The sequence below is a fragment of the Pipistrellus hanaki genome (genome assembly GCF_964339955.1).
Source record: "Pipistrellus hanaki genome assembly, chromosome: 9".
NCBI lineage: Eukaryota > Metazoa > Chordata > Mammalia > Chiroptera > Vespertilionidae > Pipistrellus > Pipistrellus hanaki.
Genome location: NC_140511.1, coordinates 16492159 through 16508113, shown reverse-complemented (window position 1 = coordinate 16508113; position 15955 = coordinate 16492159). Strand labels below are relative to the sequence as shown.

Sequence of the window (15955 nt, the reverse complement as noted above, 5' to 3'; positions counted from 1 at the left end):
GAGTTAAGTACTGTAAGGAAGAGTCCAATGGGAGATGTGCTATTTTAATTCTCATTCTCAGTACTTCTTCCTCCTGTGACCCTAGTACTTTGGGATCTGACTTGCCTCCTGTGAATTAAGGGTGACATGTCTGGTTTCAAAGCAACAGGCACATTGCCAGGGGTCCCTGCTGCTGGGCACCAGCAAGTTCATGGACTTCATTCCCCCCCCCCTGTACCCTCCCTCCCCCCCACACCAATTACTGATGAAGGTCTTTTGGGACTGCTTTTTTTTTGAAACGTCATTTTTTTTTTGGAGGGGGATGTGACAGAACATTTGTCTTATTTTAGACACAGCCCCATAAGCATCCTTAGAGGAGGCAAAATTTGAACAGAAATTATAGGAGGCTAGTTTTTTAAAACTTGGCTTCAGTTATTAGGATCAAGTATACAAGCCCCTACAAAATTTCAGGGGAAGTCTCAGCTATGATTCACTGCTTTGTCCCCTGGGGGTACTTGCAGGTACCAGATACCACACATGCCTTTGAATGGGGTGTTCTCATCTAACAACCACTTAATAGTGAATCGGCATTGACTAAATTATGATTCACTCTAGACAACCATTATCCATTTTATTTATTGCATAGTGAAGTCAAGAGCATAGTATCTATACTACAATATAGATAATATAGTAAGGAGAGTATTTTGATAGTAAAGTATAAAAATCTACTATGCAATAAGTACTATAGTATGGTAGATATTTGTACTATAGTAAAATTTATAGTAAAGTCAAAATAAACATACTTCCTCTTTTACCTATACTTTACATTCTATTGCAATACCAATCTTTAAACAATTCTCAGCGAGAGAAAAGTTTTCATAAATGTTTTGGATTGTCTAGGGTATTGAAGAAGGGATGGGAAGAAAGGCCATGAGACTGATAGGAGTATAAATTACACTGTGCATGTGGAAAGAAGATTCAAAAGAAATACCAACGTATGGAGAAAGTTGAGAAATAATATAAGAGATTTACTTTTTTTTTGTCCCTCAAGACCTAAAAAAGGTTTTTAGAAGGTAACTTGAAAAATATATAACAATGACAGTAAGATCTAAGTTCTTTCACTCATTGGTATCTATAGCTTATAGGTACATTTTACTTATAATTATATCTCCTTTTTTTCCTATGGGAATCTATAGATTCTAAATTTAAATGCATCAATATACCTGGCATCATTCTATCACCTAAAAATTAGTGAACCTATGTCAAAAGTTAAATAAAACAGTAATGGCTGAGCATAATTATTGACTTTCTGGAACTGAGAACTATGATAACTCAATCATTTGACATTTTATCGTTTATGCCCAGCAAACACTAGTCTGAAATAAAGGATTTTTGGAAAATAAAGAAGTCTGCACATTATGATCTGTCTCAAAATGGGTGCTAGTCATCTCTGCTGTGATGTTTTTAACACAGTCACAGACATTCTCTCTGTGATGATCCTGATTGCATTTGTTTTAAAATCTACATTAAAACCCAAGTCCCAATGTTCTATCCTGATCATATACCGCACTCTTGCTCTTTTCTGAAGGATTTTGGTTAAACAGTAAGGTGTAGACATTAAAAAACTCTGGACCAGCAGGAGATTGCTAGTTATTCTCTGATTAAGCTTACATAAAAGATAAATTACTGTTTTCCTTTTCTTAAAGTCTCACGCTGCCTAATGAATCAAAACAGCAGAGTTTGTGAGAAAACCATAATTAACGACAAGAAAACACTCAAGTCTTATGATATCCACAGCTATTAACCTAAAGACCTGGCTAAAAAAGATAGATCCTAGAGGAAAACAGACTTAGTCTGTACTGAGCAGATAAGGCAAAGAGGTTTCAAGGCACTCTTGAAGCAGGCATGCATGCTCTCTGGATCTTGCTCTGATGGATGCAATTAATTTGAATTTGCTTCTGAAAACTAAATCATTAATTCAGAAGGTGCCTATTAGTCAATCTCTATATTAGTTTGCTCTTTTATGACCGAGGGATCATAGTCAAAACAGAATGAGAATTTAAGCTTAATGAGCTTTTTGCTTAGCTGAGCTGGGAGTGGGGGAGTGAGGAGATGGGGGTTAGGTGAATGGGGATTAGCCTTCAGTGTCCTTCCAATGTTCTCAAAGACAGGACAAAATGATGTGGTTTTGGCATGCAGGGGCCAGCTTGCTCAGGAAACTGTGGCATGCATAACACAAAGCTCATAAACAAAGTCTCCATCCAGGAAGCAGCGTTTCACAATTGCCTCATTAACAAGATCCAGGGAAGGACAGGAAAAGAGGAGGAAGCCAATAGCTGATTATTATACAGTTCTGGACAGACGAAGCCCTTCAGCTTCTCCCCAAACAAGCCCTGTAGTGTGGATTTGACAAAGTGGCACATTTAAGAGGGAACTTTTGCCATCAATGTGAGTCAGGCCATCAATGCGTATCTGAAGGCCAAATTCAGTCCCTGGAACTTGACTTTATCAGTAGACACAAGACAGAGGACAAGGCAGCTACGTCCACAGAGAATTAATTAAGAGCCAAAGCGACACCCAGTGAATGGAATCAATAGTCTGAACACTGATCTACATGTGAACCACCGTGGCTCTCTCCCCTCCCCTTTCTTTTAAAATATTTACACTAAGGTGCTCTTATAACTGCCCCCTACGTAAAAATTTATTTGCTACTTGGCCTCATTGAATTTAGATATTTTCACGTTGTATTATATAAAACACACCCTCAAAGATCAACCCCCCCGTAGCCTGCTGAGGTTGCTGAATGATTGAAGTCTTTGGGGTAGTGATGGATAATTTATTTGTTCGGCTTTCTCCCTGCACATTTCTCCAGTTCCATAGATGGTCACATAAACCTGGCTTCGGAATTGCCAAAGTCCACACCCAAATTTGTCTTCCCTGGCTAATTTTGTCCTGTCTCCTCTTAAAATGGCCCCTTATGAACAAACCATCAAGCCCCTCACTAATTTTGACAGTGTGGCTTGCAAAAAACAGAATACTGGTTTAGTACACCCTTTCCAGCAATAGCATTTGTTTCTTATATTTGTCTCAAATCCTCCTCCGCCCAACACTGAGATCCCAAACACATCGCAGTTCCCTCTTTGAAACCAATGAAAGCAATCTCACAGTTTTTATATTGCTTTCATTCCTGCTGGGCAATAGTCCAGGTCTCATTACCTTCATTTTTTTTTTTTTTCAAAGGCTTACCAGAGACATCGTTTTTCAAGACCAGGTTCTTGGTTAAGTCCTTTAGAAAAGACTCTGATTTCTTCTTGAATCTGTATCTGTGCTTTGCACGAATCTCTCCTAAGCAGCACTGAGACCAGAGTACTTTGTCAGTCACCACGTTTGACTCCAACTTTGCTTTAGCCCCAGCAATTCAACAGCAACCTTTATTCCTTAAGGAAAACAGGAAATTCTGCCTCCTGGACATAAACATGTGAATCCTCTATGTCCAGGACCGAAAGGGTGAAAAGGGCAGATTTCACCAACATTTCCTTAAGAATGAAGGTCTCACTTGTAACACATGTGGATTATCTACATGTGTATTGCTCACGAATCACATCTTAGGGGTTTACGTGTGAACAGTTTTGGATTGCCATCGGATCTCATTTTACAGATCTTACTTACACCACACTCCCTTTGCAAACAGGCGAGAGTGTGGCTTGAGTAAGCACCATAAAATCAGAGCCCGTTTTCCCTGTGATCATGGTTGCATTTGTAAATAGATCTGATTACAAAGTTAGCACCAACACAACCTCAGGATAACCTAAAATATAATGATGTTATAATAAATAAGACATTGAAATGGCAAAAAGTGGTTTGCTACGAAGAGGTGGATGTCTTCTTACTCAAAAACTAGTAGGCAGGCATAATTAAAAAAAAAAAAAAAAAAAAAGATAAAATGTAGAATTATTGCCGATACAATGAGAGTGTAGGTTTTAGTGGCCAAAAAAAGTTGATGCGAGAGAGAAGCATTTGCTACCCATGTTTTAGGCCCGCCGGAAGCAGCTAGTGTTCAACCAGTTTGGTTTTTATATGGCCTTAAAAAAATATACGTCAACTAGGATTATTCTAAAATTAAAAAAAAAAAAATTTACCTGATTGTTGACCAGAGATATGAAATGGAGAAAAAAAGAAAACGGATAAACAAACACACATACCATGTTCACAAACAAAACAAAATAACTCTCTCAGGGACATCAGGGAAGGTGGAATACTATAACAACACATGTTATATTGTTATACTATTCCACCCACCTTAATGAGGAACCCTTGGGCGTGGCTACTCCATAGCCTTTGGAATCCAGATTTCCTCCCACTTTCATGGTGTCACACGGCTTCCGCTGCTCGATGTACTCGTTCATAGTGGACTCCAGGAGGAAGGCAAATTTGCCCTTGGACTTGCGGACTCGAGCTACGCCCTCCGCGGTAGTCCTGGTGAACACGGACGGCTCCGCTGACCGCATGTAGGTCCACATCTTTTCGTACACTGCTATTTTTGATCTCTGGAGGAAATGAGAAGAAAATGAAATCCAGGAAAGAAGCAGCAGCATGCTCATGTTGACAGAACCAAGGCAGGGATTCAAAAACGTCCAGTACTTTTCCATTGCCCTCTATCTCCCTATGTGCTGTAACAACAAGACTTTACAATGAGAAAATAGCCTTTTAAAACTATTTAAGAAAAATCATCGAAATGACATTTGGAAGTGTTATTTGAAGAAGCTGTTATTTCTTGTCATAAGAATGATTCTACTCAAGTGCTTAAAAGAACAACTTATTATTTTTAAATTCAGAACTTTATATAAAGAGAGCATATAAAATCATGTTTTGCATCACATTCATGATAAATTTGAAAAGGACCAAGTAAGATTTAATTTTAGCTTTGTAAAACACCTTTTAACTCTGTACTTGAATTATAAGAAATAAGGAGACTTAGTATATTACTTTTTAAACCCTTTTGCATGCCTCAAAGTTTTAATGAAAACCATTATAATAAAATGTATATAGTCCAGCCCGGCTGGTGTTGCTCAGTGGTTGAGCTCTGACCCATGAACAAGGAAGGAAGTCATGGTTTGATTTAAGGTCAAGGGCTCAATCCCTAGAAGGGGGCGTGTAGAAGGCAGCTCATTGATGATTCTCTCTTATTGATATTTTTATCTCTTTCTCCTTCTCCCCTCCTCTCTGTGAATCAATAAAAACATATTATTTTAAAAAGTGCAGTCTATATCAAGTAGTTGAACACAAGGGGAAAAAATACACCCCAAATATCCCTAACACAAGAATCAAACTCTAAGTCTACCAAAACATGTTTAGACTTTTTCTTACAAAATCTCCAAATAGAGCATATTGTAAACTTTAAAGAGAAGTGATTTCTGTTTTCCAACTATATTTTGGAGAGTTAGTCATTTTAACTCCCTGATTTCAGCCAAGAAATATATTTATTTTTGTCCATTTGGATTCTCTCTACATTACCACCCCCACTTAATTTATCCAGATCTCTTTGCTGGTATTTGCGTTCATTTAGAATTTTTTCATCCACAGAGACATTTAAATGTGAAAATATATCCAAATAAACTCGAATGTCCCCAACGGATATTTTTGATAAAAAATAGAAAAGGCTGACTCCCTTTTGATATTTGATAGTATAATATCATATGTAGACTTTCATCTGGTGAATTGCATTTGTTCATTGACAACGTATTAAATTTTTGCATTTGGATTCAAATAAAAACTAATGTGTCTTCATTCAGACTTAAATCTATGCATGAGGTCAGATCCTGAATAGAATGTATATTTATTTACACTGACCTTCCTTTGTTTACCAGAACATAGACTTATCAAGAAACAGATCTTCAAAAAACAAGTATCTTGAATAGCAAATGAAGAATACATGGTTTGGGGCAAAAGCAAATTATTCAGGTGGTCAAAAAAAGAAGCTAATGAAAGTTGTATTCAATCTTTTGGCTTTATAAGATGGGATTTAGTCAATATACTTGTATAATAAGCCACACACAGTAAGAGATGGACATATAAAAAACCCAGATATTTCGTATTAATGTATATTCAAATGGTGATAAATATCAAGATGGGAAATAGACATCCTGTAGAGGCCTATGAAATGTTTTATGTTAGGGGTGTCGAACTCAATCAGAGAAGGGGCCAAAATCTAAAATCCAGCCTAAATCGCGGGCCGAATGGTTTACTGAACAGTCATAAACTGCCAATGTCATAAACTGACAGCGGAGCGCAGTGATGACAGCGCGGTGCGGGCCACATTGCAAGGCCTGGCGGGCTGGATTTGGCCCGCGGGCCTTGTGTTTGACATATGTGTTTTATGTTATTAACACCTGAAAAAAATCTCATGATATAAAGACTGTGATGGGCGTGTGTGCTTAGGTAATAGTGGTTACCTCTGGGTGAGGAAGTCCTCCCGTTAGGGACGTCCTTGACACCACTACGATTAAGCTGTAAAGATTCTCTCTGCTTCAGAATTGAAGGCATTTGAGTTCAGAATGAGACCCATAGCTGAGACCGGTTTGGCTCAATGGATAGAGCGTCGGCTTGGGGACTGAAGAATGAGACCCATAGTGAGGTTGTGTGGCCAGGCCTCACTTATTCCAGCTTTAGTGATTGAGTTATCTTCCAGAGAACTAACTCTTCCCATTTATAAGTTCTAATCTCTGAAAATTATAAACTCTCTGGGTCACTTGATACAGACTGCCCTTAAAATACATGTTTTGAACATTTCAATTTAGGAGAGTGTTGCTAAATACCTTTCAGGCATATAATGACTTTAACAATATATTGATAACTTGAGAGTTTCACCCAAAAAGATATTGAGTTCCACATATATTATATATTTTACATTATATACTATGTTGAAAACAGAAGAAATAAAATCTGGGTATTATTTTAACTGAGATATGTTTTTAAAATTTTTTTTTAAATCAAGCTAGTAATTTGACAATTTTCCAGTTATTATTCTGTATCTTATTAAAGGAACAAAGAATAGCTAAACAAAACTAACATAGCAAAAGAGAAAAAGAATATTTTTAGAGCTTGGTCATTATAAAGACAATTCAACTATAGAATGAGACATAATATCAAAGCAAATAATTTACTTTTTAGAAGTCAAGTACCATTGGGCATTGATATATTTTAGAAGTCCATTCCTACAATATTGATGTGAAGATATTATTGCTGTCTTTGTTTAAATATATTGAATTATGTGTATCTTAAGTTCAAAAGAAGTTGGATTAATTCTCCCCAAATCCAGAAGAGGAATCCATAGCTACATTTAGCAGGACTTAAGAATTATAGAAATGGTAAACTATTGACTCCCCGTGGAAAATAAAGGAAACATGAAAGTAATATTTTTGAAAAACATTTACATGATTTGTCACTCAGTTAATATTTAGAAATTCTGATTTAAAGGGGAACGGCTGGGATAAAATCACATTCAGATGGTGAAGGAATGGGTGGGGAGACTCAGAAGTGAAGGGCTGAAAGTAAATCCCCTTTCCTTATCTGTGACCACAAGAAGGTGTTTGCTAAGGAGTGAGGGCAAGCATATCTTTATAAATTTGATGAGACAGGCTAAAACGAGGTCATTTCTACAGACCCAGCAAACTTAGAAATACAGTGACAATGGAACTTTTAAGTCCCTAAAACCTTCAACTGTGTTATTTAAAGATCAGGTTTGGGGAGTGGATAGACTCAAGGTAATAAGCAATGTTAATATAAAAGTCCTTACTTTTTGAAATTAAAAAATTAATCTCAGATTTATTTATTTTACCTTTATTGTTAAACTCAATGCATGGAAAACTATCTGATATAAAGCACTATTTCATTACTTAAAAACAAGTTTTTAATGTCTGTCTTTTAAATTTTTCATTAGTTAAGTATTATTTTATTTTTGCCTTTAATAGAAAATACCAGTAGGTACAAATGTCACTCATTACAGTAAATATTCACATGGTTATCAGGTGAATTATTTTTATTTCTAGTAGCTTGTGCAGCAAGACTAAGAGCTCATTAAGGCACTATTTGATAATATTATCAGCCCTAAGGTATGCAATCATGATTTTACTGATGCAATCATGATTTTACTGATGACTGAAATAGGCACAGGATAAAATCTACATGGAAATGAGAATCAGTGTGTTCAAATAAGGTGTAGATTAATGTAAAAATACTTAAACAGCAAGACTGTCATTGTCAAGTAACAGACTTTCTTTAAATACCTCCATGCTTATGCTTAATAAGGATGTCCTGAACATGATCATGGAAGTTTCATAATGGGCCAAAAAAGGCAAGAGTTGAATTCCAATGTAATTTCCCCCCGTGGCCTCATTCCCTTTGCAGCTGGTTATAACTACGACATTTCTGAAGCGCACAGTACAGGTCAGCGCCCGAGGCAGTGGAGTGGAGCTGATAGATGTACCGTTACTGTGCTCCTAGGAGAACACATTTTGACAAGCACAAAAATACCCTTCACATTCTGTTTCCTCCACCTGTTAGACAAATGGTTTCTTTAAACCAGGTCATCCTCTACGGGAAAGGAGGGAGAACCCGGGGAAGAAAATGAATGAGATCTTTATGGGAGCCCAAATTTATGCATTCCTGAAAGTGCTGTGAAGGAACATTATATCGCTGGCCCCATTAGGTTCAGACAGTTCTGCAACAATGAATACCTACACTTATAGAACTCTCTCAGTTTAAGAACTGAAGTTGGGGGGGAGAGGAAGGTCACAGGGTTTGTACGAAAGGCTGTGCAGGCTGGCGAGCACAAGCCTTATTCCTTTATTTCTTATCAGTACATTCTGTTATCTCCCTCACCAGGTGGCAGAACTTGAGCAGCTTTTTAAAGCCCTATAAAAATTAGAAATAAACATGTTCAGGGTGCTTGTTGGAAAAGATCTTTACAGTGAGTTATTTTTGAAATGTTTTCAAGGAATCAACACGATGTTTCTTTTTCTCTTGTCACTCAGGGCAGAATGATGAATTTGCAAATATTTGCTTTATTTACATACACATCAGCTATCATTTTTTTCCAGTAAAATGCAACGTATAGCATAAACTTGTACTCTGTCTTGATAAATACAGATAATGGTTTCTAGGCAAAGTTACTAAATTTTACCTATCTACTTTGGGTGGAAGCAGTTATAAACACAGATTTCCAGGTAAGCACAGAGGTTGTGCTAAAATGTGTTAGAACAATATGATCCCATTATTAAGCTTTATAGACTGGAATATACTCAGTAATTAAACAGTTGTTAATGATACTTATTGTCATGACTATGATTTATAATTTTAGAAAAATCCACTACTACTTTTTAATTAACTTACACATTTTATATTATCTCTACTAGCAACAAGGATGTTATTCAGTGTGTGGTGTCTTTTTTAAACAATGCCCAGAGATGGGCTTGACTGAGTTTTTGAGTGATTTGTTTTGATTTAGTATTAATGTAAACATCTGTAATGTAACAGGATATTATAATCGAAGTATAGTATAGTTTTATTGATTTTAGAGAGGAAAGGAGAGAGAGAAGTGGAAACATCACTAATGAGAGAGAATTATCAATTGGCTGCCTTCTGCACTCTTTTACTGGGGACCCAGCCTGTAACTCATGCATATGCCCTGACTTGGAATCAAACCATGACCTCCTGTGTCATAGGTCAATGCTCAACTATTGGGGCACATTGGCTGGGCATAATGAAATCATTTTTAAAAAGAAAAATAGCCTTAGCCAGTTTGGCTCAATGGATAAAGTATCAGCCTGAAGACTGAAGGGTCCCATGTTCAATTCCTGTCTAGGGCACATATTTCTGTTGCAGGCTCCCAGTCCATTCAGGAGGCAATCAATCAATGTATTTCTCTCACATTAGTGTTTCTCTCTGTCTCTTCCTCTCCCTTCCACTCTCTGTAAAAATCAATGGGAAAAAATATTTTCCAGTGAGGATTAAAACATATAATAAAGTAAATAAATAGAGAAATAGCTTACTGAAATTTCAAGTACATGAAGTTTAGTCTTTCTTAAGGAGTAGAACATTTTGTTGTATTTAATTCCCAAGTGGAATGAGAAAACAAAAATATATGCATTAAAAATCAAAGTGTAATCTCTCAACAACTGTATATATGCAAGAAACTTTCTTTTTTGTTTTTTTTATTTTTTATTTTATTGATTAAGGTATTACATGTGTACATATTTTAAAGGGCTTTCATTTTTCCCCCACAAAAGCTTAAGAAATAAGTGAACTATATCTTGTCTTCTTTAAGCAATTGAAAGAAAGTAAAACAAGATGCCTGCATTACTATGTAGTTATATACTTTTGTTCTGAAGTCACAAAATGAACCCTGAACTCTGATCAGACATTACCAATCATGTATCTCTGGATTTAAGTAGAACCAGAGTAAAGGAGGGTTACTGATAATAAAAAAAAAAAAAAATCATCCTCATGAAGGAAGCAACTAAAAAAGCAAAACAACAAATATACCTACCATCCTAAAGACAAGCCAAAGGGATCATATTCATATGTAAAATGCAATTATGTCACTTTGAACAACTTTATTTGAACAAAATGCCTTACAACGTCTCACAGAGATGTTCAAAACTTAATAGTTTTTGCTACCATTATCTTGTGAGAAAACAAATATATTGCTTTGAAATCCAGCACTACAAAAGAGATTATAGAATAATGTACCTCCTGTAGGGAAGATAACCTGCAATTAAGGTTTTGAGTTTCAAATGGAGAAAGTTAAATGCATTATTTTTTTTTTTTAAAAAAAACAACACTCTCGCTTTCATTTTTATGCTCTTAGCCCCCAAGCATGCACACATAAATACAAATTTGCCAGGTGCAGTATCATAGCATGATCAGCACTGTAATTTTCAAGATAGATTATGTTATTAAGTTGTTGTAATTACCTTTTTGTTGTTACTCTTGCTTAGAGAGGGTCCCTCTTGCAATGCAAATAAATGAATTAGTTTTTGAAAGCTAAAATGATTATAGAATCCACATAGAAGTATTAGCGTTAAACATAGCAGTTACAACAGCGCTTGCAAAGCCTACAGGGGCTAGAGCCCACAGTATCATTGTTGGCAAAATTGCCTGAATTTAAAAATGATGAACATTTCATTGTTACTTTTCCCCTGAACTTACTCGGAAGAATTCTTTTGTTGACCCCGAATCCAACGTTCCGTAGGCAATTTCTGTTTGCTTGGCCAGATCTTCCGCGCTCTCTATGGGGGAGACCATGCGCTCCACCGTCAGGAAAGCAGCGAGGTTAGCAGTGTAAGATGATATAATGATGAGTGTAAAGAACCACCAAACACCTCCAACAATTCGACCTGAGAGGGATCTAAACATGGATAAGATAAGGCACATTTTCCTGTCTCTAACCAACGGAGAGAAAGAAAAGAAACTCCATCAATTTACCATGGGTGCTTAAAAATGACAATTGCAATATCATTTTGTTTTCTGATAATCTACTCAAGAATGATTCTCCTTGGATGTTGCCTATGCTATATGAGCTGTATAAATGCCACTGAAAACATGGGAACTTTTTCTTTTTATTGTTATTGGGCAGAACTATGGAAGTTAATGCCTTTCCTTCAGGTACAAAAGAGGAACACTTACTTATTCATTGATTACCCCCCCCCCTTTAATATTTAACATATCTGATATCAGATGCAACCTACATTAACTGAGATAAAACACAGTATCATGGCTTAGTTGGCAGCATTGTTTTTCTCTTAGTGGCACATAAAGCAGCATACATACCCTCCCTCCCACCTCCCACTACTGTCTATGTCCATTGGTTATGCTTGTATGCATGTATACAAGTCCTTTGCTTGATCTCTGACATCCCTCCTTCCTTCCCCTGCCTTCCCTCTGAGGTGTGACAGTCTGTTCTATGCCTCTACGTCTCTGGATCTATTTCTGTTCATCACTTTATGTTGTTCATTATATCCCACAAATGAGTGAGATCATGTGATATCTATCTTTCTCTGACTGGCTTATTTCACTTAGCACAATGCTCTCCAGGTCCATTTCCTTGGGTCTTAAGGAACACATATTGTCCTGTGGCTAAATTGTCTCTTTTTGAGAATGCATACGTTTCTTTTTTCTTTTTTTTTTTTTTTAAATCCATATACTTGCAACACTGATATAAGTCACTATTTTAAATTTAATTTTCAGTTTTTCCTGCCTTCAGCTACTTTTTCCAAGGGCAAAATTGGTACTTGTTTATGCACAGGATATTGGCTGCATTTTTGGCAAACAAATGAAAAACATCTCAGTGGCATCCACAGAGAGTGAACTATGACTCCACAGAGAGTGAAAAAACATCTCTATAAAGCTACCGTAGTGTTTGCATTGCTTACGCTGCCTACTGCTTAGCTTGTCATTTATTGTCATACAGAACAGTGCATATCTAGTACCTATTACATTGACTCAGGATTTAGGTAATGCCACAACAGAAATCTCCCTTCAGATACATGGGATATAAATAAAATTCAAAATGATTTTTAAAAAAAATTAAGACCAGCAACAGTAACAAAACCATTTTATTTTGAAAAGGAGACAAAAAGAAAATGAATCCCATTTTTCCAATTTAGATTTTAGTTTCTTCTGTCAAAATATTGAAGGAAATATTTATACTAAGTAATTTTTTGAGAATTCTGGTGAGTTGCATATGTTCAATTTCCATTGGGATATATCCATATATTATACTATCTTGGAAAATTTGGCTCTGAATATGTTCAGATTAATTTGGAAATTGCAAGGTTTTTTTCTGAGCTTCAAACAAAGCTCTGCCTTCTGGGGGGAAAACATGTAGAGAGATGATTTGCACAACACTTAGCAATACAGGGGAATTGGTGAGAAACTGTTGGAACTAACCTGGGTGAAATGTCACATCCTTGCTGCATAAAAGCACCCAGGGAGAACCAGAGGCTGTTAAAGATGCCAAACTCATTGGGAGGCTGGTCGCTGGGTCCTTCCTTTCCATCCTCTGGCTCTTCTGTGTGCCATTCATATGGGCTAAACCTACTCACTAGGAACAAGACCACGCTGACACCAATGTAGGCAAAGACTATGCACATCCAGATCTCATAGGCCAGAGGATCCAAGAAGGAAAACACTCCCGGTTTAGATTTCTGAGGCTTTTTGATCATGATAGATATGCCCAAACTCATGAAGGGCTTAGAGAAGTCAATGACCTCCTCTCGGACCAGAGTGATTGTCAGAGGGGCAATAGCAATCTCTGCTTTCTATAAGAGAAAAGACACATGGAAACACACAGGTTAATGCTCTTCATTGAAGCAATTAGCACTGGACTGATCCACTCACAGCTAACCAGTTACACATTAGCTGAACAATTTCTTTTTCCAAAGCCAACAATGATAAATGCAAAGGTGAACAGCTGACTTGTTTTCTTTCATAACTACATAAATTCATGCACGGGTGGGGTCCCTCGGCCTGGTTGTTGATCGGGACCAATCGGGACTGGCCAGGGGGAGGGATGTGGGAGGTTGTCTGGCCATAGGAAGTTGGCTGTGGGAGTGCACTGACCACCAGAGGGCAGCTCCTGAATTGAGTGTCTGCCCCCTGATGGTCAGTGCATGCCATAGCTATCGGTAGGTCATCTGGTAGTCTGGTCATCTCATTATAACGGTCGCTTAGGCTTTTATATATATAGATGTGTCACTTGAATTGCACAAATTACTATTTTTATCAGTGCTAGTAATTAGATAACTGAAAACAATGGAGAAATAGTAGATATAAGCGAAAATAACTTTCTCTCAGATAACCATATTAGTCTTTAAGGATCTAAGACAGCAAGAGGAGGAGACAGCCTTTCGATATGGCCAAATTTCTGAATTTCTTGGCCAGGCATGCTATATTGCAATCTTTCCTATTCCATTTGAAATGTTGCCACTGATTCATTACTTGGCCACCCTTTAATATTATGCAATGCACATTTTTAAATAGTCCTTTCTTTTTAATTCTTTTTCAATTATGAGAAAAACCTATCGTAAAGTCTGTGTTTGTAAGATAGAAGAAACCCATTGTTTGACTATATTTTCCAATTAAGCACACACACAAAAATCTGGAAATTGGCATTTGTTTCTTCTTATTTACACACCTTGATTTTTCACCTTCAGGTTCTAAAAAAGATACTTGAAAACAGTGGATTCAGTTCTCAGATATTATGATCATAAGTCACCAGCTTCCATTAATTTTATTCAGCAATTTTAGCTATTTTGGGGCTCTTTTTCCAATATCTCTAAAAATTGGAAACTGATCCCCATTTTCTCCTTTTATCTCATTGTGTTATTGTGGTTGTTTATTTAAAAAACCTTAATAAAATAACATTGAGTGTTTATTGAGGGAGTATGTGTCTGATGCAAAACTAAATATTTTAAATGGCTGCCCATTTCACCCTCATATCAACCTTATGTTTATCACTGTTTTATAGATCCTGAAACTGAGACTCCGGTGAGCTTTACACATCACAGCCACTCTGCAATTTGACCTTGTGCTTCTTCCATTAAATCATGTTATCTCTAACATCACATGAAATGGAGTGTGATGAAAATACTGTAAATTGTTACATGATCTACAAGTGAAAAAAAGTATTTTTATTATTTATTTCAAAAGGAAAGTATTTGGCATTGAAATGGAATCTGGGACATACCCAAACATACATGTTTTTCATAGAGGCAGCCACTCTGACATTCAACCCTGTGATGGCTAGCAGCTGGCCAGAGGGCTCCTAGAGAGCTGGTCTGGAGAGTGCACTCTGGCCATCCTGCTATCCCCCACTCCCCTGGTGGCTGAGGATTCACTGCACATGCCTTCACACCATACACACCCATATATGTAAGAGCCAGAGTCATTGCTGGGAGGTTATTGTTTTACCAAGTTATTTTACACAAGTGATAGATGAACTAGCTATAGAAACAGTATATGAAAACAAAACCAGAAAATGAAGAAAATATATCTCCATTCCCTTCACCTACTCTTATTTTTTCTTTATATATATATATATATGCCTTGTTAGACATTGTTTTATAAATAATATTTTTCTTACTTTAAAATAGGATAATAATAAAATGTATAATTAATTTTATCTTCTCAAAAACAATATGAGCTCATTGTCATTTCAAAATATACATTAAAAATAAGTTTTAATGAATGCAAATATTTCATTATGTGAATAATCACAATTTGCTCAATTTATTATTTTGTGGGATATTTGCATTGTTTTCAGTTTTATACAATTTATAACACAAATGATGTGAATCTCCTTGAAGACAAATTCTTGCACATATCTTAATTATTTAAGATAAACTTCTAGAAATGTGATGCTAGTCTAAATGGGGAACAATCTTTCAATACTCATAATATGTTTGCCCAACTTTTCTCACAGAAGATTATGCAAAATTTCTACTTTCCCCAGCACTGTGTGAATGCACCTGCAGCTTAAAATCTTGGACAACTCTTGTGTATCTTTATTCTCATTTATCTTCACTAATTTGCTAGCTGGCAAATTAGATCACATTGTGTTCATTTCAATTTGCTTTTATTAAATAGTCACTTGTACTTCTTAATCTGTCCTTAATTTCTACATGGGGTATTCATTCTTTTACTTACTAATTGTAAATGCTTTTAAATCTATTCTATTTCCCATGTATTGCAAATATTTTCCCTATTCATAAATTGTTTTGTTTCCATAAATGATTTTCAACCTTTTTCTTATCTCACAGCACACATAAACTAATTACTAAAATTCTGTGTCATACCTAAAATATGTTTTTGCTGATCTGACAAACAAAAATAGGTATAATCTTAATTGATTTATACTGCATGGCTATTATTTTGGCTGTTGTCATTTTTTTACTTGACAGTCTAAGGGAAAAGAGGT

At 36.3% G+C, this 15955-nt stretch overlaps 1 protein-coding gene across 5 annotated transcripts in view; it reads right to left on the bottom strand.

Annotated features, from left to right (window-relative positions):
* The window catches only part of GRIA4 (glutamate ionotropic receptor AMPA type subunit 4), a 391466-nt gene that overhangs the window by 41636 nt on the left and 333875 nt on the right, over positions 1-15955 (bottom strand). For all 5 annotated transcript variants that reach the window (XM_084895140.1, XM_084895142.1, XM_084895139.1 and 2 more), the window contains exons 12-14: positions 12928-13298; positions 11188-11386; positions 4279-4526 (exon numbers count right to left, since the gene is read on the bottom strand). In XM_084895140.1, coding sequence (XP_084751266.1) covers positions 4279-4526; positions 11188-11386; positions 12928-13298 — 818 coding nt within the window. The remainder of the gene's footprint in view (positions 1-4278; positions 4527-11187; positions 11387-12927; positions 13299-15955) is intronic.